This window comes from Tetrao urogallus (assembly GCF_951394365.1).
Source record: "Tetrao urogallus genome assembly, chromosome: 32".
Taxonomy (NCBI): domain Eukaryota; kingdom Metazoa; phylum Chordata; class Aves; order Galliformes; family Phasianidae; genus Tetrao; species Tetrao urogallus.
Genome location: NC_136845.1, coordinates 397,014 through 406,471, shown reverse-complemented (window position 1 = coordinate 406,471; position 9,458 = coordinate 397,014). Strand labels below are relative to the sequence as shown.

Genomic DNA, 9,458 nt, shown 5'->3' with positions numbered 1-9,458 from the left:
CTGCTGCCTTTGGGCACATGAACCTGTTTAAGGAGTACAAAACTCAAAGACAGAGATTGCTGTTTGCAAAATGTTCATTCAACCCCAATGATGGGAGCTACATTTCTTGAGGTCGAGTTTGCCTTGAGGGCTTCTGCACTTTTTCTCCCCAGGATGCAGTCTTCTCCCCATTGGGACAGGGAAATGTGGTCATGTAGGGAAAGGTTTTCTTTTCAAATTGTGTCACAGGAAGTAAATTCTTATAGGGAGGTGCTAGTCAGCATCTGTTCACTCAAAGCCAAAATTATTTGGTCATAGAAGCAAATTGTAGTGATAGTTTTTCTGCACTCCCTCCTCTCACTCAATGTGTCCATGGAGTGTTTGTTGAATTGAGAAATTTGGAGCACTTCTGCTGTACTCAGTATGAATGCCTGTGAGACCTGCGAGGCAAAGGGATTCACCTCTGCTTAGTAAAGGGAGAGAAAAGTAGAGAAAGGGGAGCTGGATGGAGTTGTTTCAAATCACTCTGAGCTTGCCAGTGTAGAAGATGGAGAATGATTATACTCCCAAAACACTGTGAAAAGAAGGCAGATGCAGCTGAGAGCAGAGGAATCCACTGCCCATTACTGAATATTCACAATTTCTCAACATGCTTCAGCAGTGCCTCATCAGCACAGCATTTGTGGGTGAGAGCTTCCTATGAGAAAGATGTCTGCACTTCAGGATTATCAGTTGATGTGCTCAAACTTGACGAACTATTTACCCTTCTCTAGAAGCGGGAGAGAGAAAAGTTGGCCTAAGATCCTGCAATTGTTGTTCTTATAGAAAGGTCTCTGGCAGTGCCCTGTGATGCAGAGTATCTGTGATCCTGCAGCCCCAGGCAGCAGCTGTGGCAGCTGAAGGCCACTGCCCTGCCAGGGGGCTCCTTCCCCCTACACATCTCCCCGCAGCGCCCTGGGCAGCTCCCCTGGCAGCTCCCCGGGCAGGCTGAGTGCTGAGCCTGGCAGGCAGCAGAGTCCCTGCCCCAGCACACAACTCCTGGGGCACAGCAGGGACCTGCATTGCAGGACACGCAGCCCTCAGGGCTGTGCTCTGATGCTGCAGCATGGAAGACCTTAGATGGAGCAGTTTTTAATCCACAGTTAAGAAACAGAGTTAATGCATCCTGACCTGCGATGGGATGTTCCAAATTCAGTGATCCCTGCAGTTAAACCCAGTACACTGCCTGCAGTGAGAGACTTACCTAGTTAAGGGCTGTGAGACATGCTTCTCCAGTGAGCTCACAGCCGGCTAACGTGCCACACAGCCTGTAAGCTCTCTTTCTTCAGTTCAGTCACCTGCAGATCATGCTCCCAGCCCTGCTTTGTCGTGAACAGGAGCTGCTCCTGGGCACAGCTGTCTCCCTGCAGTGCTGCCCTTGTAGGAGCTCCCTGCGTCCCAGGAGCCTGGCCCAGCACAGCAGTAGAGGATGTGAGTTTTATCCTCAGCGCTCCGCTCCCTTGAGATGTCCCTGGGTCTCCGTGGCCAACAGCTCCTGAAAGACAAAAGAGATATGATTGTAATTTGGAATCTGCTGAATTTGTGCCATTGAGAAGCCATCCAGAAGATCCCTGGAGAGCACAGGTGACAGCTTATGGACCAAGCTGTAGAGAAACCTATGAGGAGTGATGCCCTGCTGGATCACATGCTAACTGTCAAGGAAGGGCTTGTGGGGAATGTGAAGATCAAAGAGAACTTGGGCTGCATTGCCCATGGGATGGAGGAGCTGAGGAGTCTGAAGGGAGGACAAAAGAGAAGCTCACAGCTTTGGGCATCAGGAGAGCACATCTTGGCCTCTTCAAGTGTCTGTGAGGTCCAGTGCTGTGGCAGGGTAAAGCTCTGAGAGGAATAAGGTAAAACATTATGTTAACTATTTAAGGATCACTGCTTGCAAGCAGAATAAGTCCATTCCAAGGAAAAGGAAACCAGGTTAAAATGTCTGAAGTCCTGCATGACTGGGAAAGATCAACCTGGTCAAACCCAAACACAAAAAGGAAGCATACAATTACTGGTGCTTGTAAACTGTGGTGGAAAATCTCTGAGACAGACACCTCCTTCCTGAGCAGCAGCTGAGGGCCAGAAGGGAGGTATTCTTCACCATCCTGAACGCCACCACAGCCCTGTGCTTAGGGCACCCAGTGTGCCTTTTGCATCTGTCCCCATGGGGCATGTGGTGTTATTCTGCTGACCAAATGGATGAGCTCACAACAGAAGAGCCAGATCTTCCTCTCAGCTCCATCTGTGAAGCTTTCACTGATGACACCTTATTAGTCTGCTCAGGACTCTCATGTGAATGGCATCAGAAGAAGTCTAGGGTCATGCCATTTCCCAGATGACAGGAAGCTGGCAAGCATTTCCCAGTTTTAAACAAGAGCAAGAAAGAGGACATAGGCAATTCTGCACCTGTCAGTCTCACTTCAGTACCTGATATAATCATGGAAAAAATGATACTGGGAGTTACCGAAAAAACACCCGAGGGACAATTCTGTCATTGGTCACAGCCAACACAAGTTCATGAGGGGAAAGTCTTATTAAACTTAATGTCCTTTTATGACAAGATCACACATCCAGTTGACCAAGGGAAGCCAACTGAGGTTATTCTTGAGAACTTCAGTGAAGCTTTTGGTGCTCTTTCTTAGGTACTTCCTCTGGACAATTTTTCTGCACAGCGCTAGACAGAAACATAATGTGATGGGTGAGCAGTTGGCTGGTGGGTCTGGCTGAAATGGCTCCATCAAAGGGGGTTCCATCATGCTGGTGGATGGTCACTAGCAGGGTTCCGCAGGGCTCCAATTGAGGGCCAGTTCTCTATAATGTTTTCATCAGTGACTTGCCTACAGGACTAAGAAGATGTTTTGAATACATTTGTTGATGATATCAAGTTGGGTACAGCTGTTTCCTCTACTGAGGGTAGAGAAAACTTTCAGAGAGGTGTGGACAAGTTAGAGAACTGGGTAAGCACCAACCACATGAAGTGTAACAAGAACAAGTGCCTGACTCGGCACCTGCATCCTCACCTGGAGCACTGGGTGCAATTCTGGGCACCCCAAAACATAAAGGACACAAAACGATGGCAGACTGTCTTAAGGAGAGCACTAGAACTCAGAGATCTGAAGTTCAAAGTTTCATTAGGATTGACTGCTTGTTCAGAGTGGTCCCTTCTCACATCCCACATCCTGGGATGAGACACACTGCCCACATGGCACTTGGGCCTCACAGCATCCTTGCACCCCGTACAGAGTCTGGCAGCTGCTGACCCCTGCTCTTTCATTTGACATCATACAAACCTCCATCCCACTGCCCCAGGAAGGAAGGGCCCTGAGCCAGCAGGAGGGACAGAATCTCCCTGCCAAGGCTCTGGGGATCAGGGCTTGGCCTTTCTGCTTCACAAGACAAAGGAGGCTTTTCTCAGCATCACAGCCACCATCCCACTGCCTTGGTCTGCCTGCAATCATGGCTTCCAATTCTCTGCTCTAACAAGTCCCTGGGGAAGCTTGCTTGTGAATGGCCCTCAGTGGGGCCCATTAATACTCCTAGAAACTTCACTGTTCCTTCTGGCTTGGTCTCCCTGAGCACTTTGTACAATCTTCTCTCTGTACTGGAGATTGATGGACTCAGCAGCAAATGCCCCCTGGGGCCCATTACAACCCACAGAAGCCTCCTGTGCCTTGTGTCTTCCTGTCATCTTTTTTAAGTGTTGAGAACTTGCACAGCAAACTGGAGAGGTGTCTGGAGTGACCTTAATGAGGAAGAATCCATCGACATTTATTTACCATTTATATATAGTTGTGTTTAAACAAGAATTTTAATCAGCACTTGGCAATTGATATTGATCCAGGGTGTTCCCTAATGAACTTTTCTCTGTCACTTAATGGACAAAATTGCTCCTCAGCTTATCCACCTCATTTCTGCTCACATTGGCCTCATGGGACTTGCATCACTTTTCCTCTCATCACTCCTCTCCTCCGCAGTCATCTGCTCACTTTTAAAAATCCTTTTCACCAACTCCCCCCGAATTTCCTCAGAGAACCAGTTGCACATGGACAATGAAAGATTTCCTTTTTTTTTTTTTTTTTTTTTTGCTAAGAAACCAAAGGAAATGTGATGCAACTGAACGAACAGTAAAACACGGTGATCAACTGCATGCCTTGTCCAAGCTGCATCTAATGAGGCTTGTCCTTCACAGGGAGTATTTGTACAAGAAATGAGTTAGGCAGTGATAGGCAGGGATAGGTAGAATCACAGTTGAGAAGTTATCAAAGGCTCCGCCAGCCTTTCTATAGATGGAGCAAATTCCTGTAATCCCCCTGAAGGTCACAGATGAGCCAAATAGTTGGGAGGTATTGGAGTGAAGAAAGAGCAATGGATTGGGAAATCTGGAGAGCAGTGGGAAGAGCATGTGTCCAGTTGGCCTGCTGAAAACACGGCCTGAACCATGGTCATTGATTTAGGAGAGCTGGAGACACCTGGAGGATGAGGGACATCAAATACGCAGCAGAGTAGAGCAGCGGTGGATGCTGGGCATTGGTCACAGGGCATTGGCACTGGCACCACTGTCTGTTCCTGTACCTGAAAGCATCTGTGTCGCGCAGACAAAGTGCTGGGAAACACTGCATTTAAGAAAAAATAAAAATGTAAATAAACACGAAGTCTCCTCCAAGACTGGTGCTTTCAAACTAAAAAGAGAGAGGACTCATGAGAATACTTCCAGTTGAGAAGTGTGTTAGCATATTTTCATTGATTTCTATCTTTGTCTTCAAACCGCTGTTTCAATTTTATTGGCATTAATGAACATCTTTCACATTCTTCATCACTGAAATAAGATCGATTTGTGTCTTGCACGGAGCCCGGTACCCTCAGAATTTCTTTGCTCAGAACTGTCGTCTCTCAGTCATTGCACTGACTGAGTCACACTCTGGTACTGAGCTCTTTTTCCCTCAGCCGTTTTTTAGATGGTCACACACAGCACAGGAGCTTCATGCCCTGAAGGGAACTGTTGTTGTGCGGACTACGTGACTGGCCTGAAAGGGTCAGTAACGTGTTACAGTGTTTCATCCTGAAAGGGATGGATACTTCTAGCAATAACAACAGTGACCCTGAAAGGGATGGATACTTCTAGCAAAAACAACAGTGACTGATTGGCAAGGGAAGAAAGAACTTATGTTTCGGTAAGCAGAACACAAGAAACTAGGATAAGGGAGTACAAGAACAGCTGCTTGCACACAAGCCTCTGCTTTGTGCTTTGTTTCACACTTGCTAATTATTTGCAATCTTGTAGTGTATCCAGTCTATAAAAAGAATGAGCCTTCAATAAACATTGCTTTTGCGCCACCAGAGCCTAAGCCCGGCTGTCCCAGGCATCTTGAGCTGGTCTCCGTCAATGCCCTTCACGCCCTTCATGTCAGGTACCAAGCCCCATTGTAGCATGGGTCCACACTGACCCTAGCATTCCTTGTGCTGTCTGTGTATTTCTACAAGCCTTTACCATCTTTGATATGCTTGGGCAGATTCAGCTGGGTTTGAGCTTTGCCCTTCTTAAACACAACTCAGCAGGCACACTAGGACAACTTCTCTGCATTGCTCCCAGCTGACCACTTCTTGTTTACACTTCCTACGTGCTTTCTTTCTGTACTGTACACCGCAGACACTTGAAGAAGTCAAGGTGTGCTCTCCTGACCCCAAAGGTGTGACTTTGTCCTCTGTACTCCACTCCTCAGCTCCACAATCCCATGGCCACTGCAGCCCAGGTTCTCTTTGACCTTCACATTCCCCACCAGCCCTTCCTTGCTGGTGGGTTTGAGATCCAGCAGATCATCTCTCCTCTTTGGTTCCTCCATGGCTTGGTCCAGAAGCTGCCGGCTGTGCTCTCCAGGGATCTTCTGGATGGTGCATGCCCTGCTCTGCTGTCCCTGCAGCAGATGTTATTGCAAAAAAAGAACTAAATGGGAACAAGGGCTGACAACATCAGGATCCCATCACTCCTCTGTGTGCCTCTGTGGGGAGCTGAATCCCATTTCAGCCATAGGGTTTCCAACTAGGGATGAAATGCCTGAACTGTCTCAGCTGGATCACTGCTAGGGGAAGTCCACCCCTCCCTGTCCTTGCCTATGTGTCCCATTTGCTACAGCAAGCACTCTCTGGTAGGACTAACCATATGTCTGGAATTATTCAAGGTCCACTGGAATTTTGGTGGTTAATTCAGCAGATTTCAAAGCACAATCATGATGCTGTTGTCTTTCAGAAGCTGTTGGCCATGGAGACCCAGGGACATCTCAGAGGAGATCAGTGGGGAAGATAGAAATGACATCATCTGCTGCTGGGTTGTTCTGGGCTCCTGGGACACAGGGAGCTCCTACAAGTGGGCAGTGCTGCAGGGAGACAGCTCTGACTAAGAGCAGCTCCCGTGTACTGTGCATCAGTGCTAGGGGCACGTTCTGCAGGTGACGTGGAGATAGAAGAGAAAGGAGAGAGGGATTACAGGATGTGAGGGGTGTGAGCAGGCTGCGACCTCACTGCAGGAGCATTGCTTTCAGCCACGGACACGGTAAGTCTCTCACTGTCGGTAATGCAAACACTTTTCCAACAGGGGTCACCAAATGTGGCACATCCTGTTGCAGATCAGGCTGAATACATTCTGTGCTTCTTCATCCTGGAATAAGAGCTGTTCCAGCTGAGGGCTTCCCTGCTGCAGCATCAGAGCACAGCCCTGATGGCACATCAAGAGAGAACCCTGAAGTGCATTTTACCTCTCTACTTTCCTTTAACATATTTATATTCTTTCAACAAACCCTGGAAGTTCTCGAATTCGAAATAGGAATGCAGAGCATTTGGGCTGGTGTCTGTATGCTCAGTCAGGGAAATGAGAGGAAAACAGCCTCCAGGATGAAAATCTGCAGACCACAGAGATATGATCAGGGGATTACCCCCTTCAGTAGAAAAAAGACCTTCCTCTGAGCAAGATCCCACCTAGAAACACCTTTGCCCACATGACCATGGGATTTGCTGCATGATCCACCTCCTGTGCAGGCAGAGCTCCAGCAGAGCAGAGCAGCATCTCCCCAGGCATGTGTCCAGCACCCTCTGCAGTGCAAAGGGGCTGAGAGGGACTGCCTGGGGCTGTGGGCAATGCAGTCTGTGTGGCTGGAAAGGAGCTGGCTTTCCCTTAATGAGATTCCATCATGAGGACACATCTCCCTGAGGAGATGGGAGAAGAGGAAATCTCTTCAGAGCTGTGAGCTGACCTTCAGGTTGAAAATTTTTCCCGTGGTCAGGAGAACAAAGTACAGGGAAGAAGCAGAGACGTGCAATATGCAAATGCTATAGGGTTGGTGAAATCAGTGTTAGGTGTCATTTTCAAGATGTGTGGTGATGAGTCAGTGCTGGAGTACATTGAGAAAGGGTGAATACACAGTGATGGGCTGTGCACTCCTGTTTTCTGAGCTGGTCTGACTTCAGAATTTTATAGGAATGCAACCGTCTTACATCTGCAAAGTACTCAAGCTCAGAGCAATTGGAAAGAAACCTAGTCTGCAACCCTGTGCTAAGCAGCAGTGAAATCCCTTTTCCTTTCACATCTTACAGCTGTTCAGACTTCAGCAAGCACTCCTTAGGCATGGTGAGCAGGATGAGAATTTTTTGGAAAAAGCGATCCCTAGAACTTCTATTTTTGACCCACATATTTTTGGCATCCATGTTCAGATGCCAACCAGCACTGCTGCATTAGAAGTGATTTTATCTAATACATTCTGAAAAGAAAGCCTGACCCCGCACCATCACCATGTTCCCATGTTCCCACAGGAACAAGTCTGCATCATTGAGATAAAAAGTGCACAGTCCCTCATGGCAAACTCGACCTCAAGAAATGTGGATCACATCATGGAGCTGAATGAACACTCCCCACATGGAAAGACTTGTCCTTGATTTTTTTCCTCCTTGAACAGGTCCTGGTGCCTAGAAGAACCAAATGCCCAACAGCAGCTCCATCAGCGAGTTCCTCCTGCTGGCGTTGGCAGACACGCGGCAGCTGCAGCTCCTGCACTTCTGGCTCTTGCTGGGCATCTACCTGGCTGCCCTCCTGGGCAACGGCCTCATCAGCACAGCCGTAGCCTGCCACCACCGCCTGCACACCCCCATGTACTTCTTCCTCCTCAACCTCGCCCTCCTCGACCTGGGCTGCATCTCCACCACTCTCCCCAAAGCCATGGCCAATGCCCTCTGGGACACCGGGCACATCTCCTACGCTGGATGTGCTGCACAGGTTTTCTTTTTACTTTTCTTCTTTTGTGTAGAGTATTCCATCCTCACCATCATGTGCTATGACCGCTACGTTGCCATCTGCAAGCCCCTGCGCTACGGGACCTTGATGGACAGGAGATCTTGTGCCACCATGGCAGCAGCTGCATGGGGCACTGGACTTCTCTATTCCCTGCTGCACACTGTCAGTACATTTTCACTGCCTCTCTGCCATGGCAATGCTGTGGATCAGTTCTTCTGTGAAATCCCCCAGATCCTCAAGCTCACTTGCTCAGAATTCTACCTTAGGGAATTTGGACTTATCATGGCTGGTGTTCTTGTCTTATTTGGGTGCTTTGTATTCATTGTTGTGTCCTATGTGCAGATCTTCAGGGCTGTGCTGAGGATGCCCTCTGAGCAGGGACAGCACAAAGCCTTCTCCACATGCCTCCCTCACTTGGCTGTGGTCTCCCTCTTTGTCACCACTTCGATGTTTGCCTATCTGAAGCCCCCCTCCATCTCCTCCCCATCCCTGGACCTGGTGGTTTCATTTCTGTACTCGGTGGTGCCTCCAACACTGAACCCCCTCATCTACAGCATGAGGAATCAGGAGCTCAAGGGTGCCCTCAGGAAAGTACTCTATTATGCATTGTTTGCCCATCAAAACGATGTTCATCATACCCTCAAGACTGCAAAAAAGTTAGGAAAAGTGTGATTTATTTTATGTGATGTTTACATTTTTTCTTCGTTATTTTTTTTCATAGCTGTAATGAACTTAATTCCGATTATATAATATTCATCATCAGTCTTTATGTTTACCTATTTTTACTTCCATGTCTTGAACCTATTGTACTTAAGGAACCAGGTTCAATGAACAGATAAAGAAATCAGCAGAGGATCATTTGTTTTGCCTCCCATCTAGTCTGGATCATCAGCAGAAGCTCATGATCTAAGACACAAATGGCACAAGGAGCAGCAGTGTCCCTGAGGGATGTCCGTCACTGACTGGAGGGGACTTTCTGCTGCCTTTGAGTTATGCTGAGGCTTCCCTGGAGCCACGGCCTTGGGCAGCAACAGGACGTGGTCTTTTCAGTGCTGCACTCGTTATGTTCCCAACTGTTCTCTTGTGTCCTTGCATTTGTGTCAGTTCTGGTGCAATTGATGACAGCACTGTTGTCTCTGTGGCGGCATCCCTGTGGCTGCAGGCA

The 9,458-nt window shown here is 48.2% G+C and overlaps 1 protein-coding gene across 1 annotated transcript; it reads left to right on the top strand.

Moving 5' to 3' along the window:
- Positions 1 to 7,981: 7,981 nt before the first annotated feature.
- LOC306956575 (olfactory receptor 14J1-like) lies at positions 7,982 to 8,965 on the top strand (the record flags this gene model as incomplete). Its single annotated transcript, XM_079547851.1, has 2 exons — positions 7,982 to 8,275; positions 8,636 to 8,965. The coding sequence occupies 2 exons, from the start codon at positions 7,982 to 7,984 to the stop codon at positions 8,963 to 8,965; spliced, it is 624 nt and encodes a 207-aa protein (XP_079403977.1).
- Between the last annotated feature and the right edge of the window lie 493 nt (positions 8,966 to 9,458).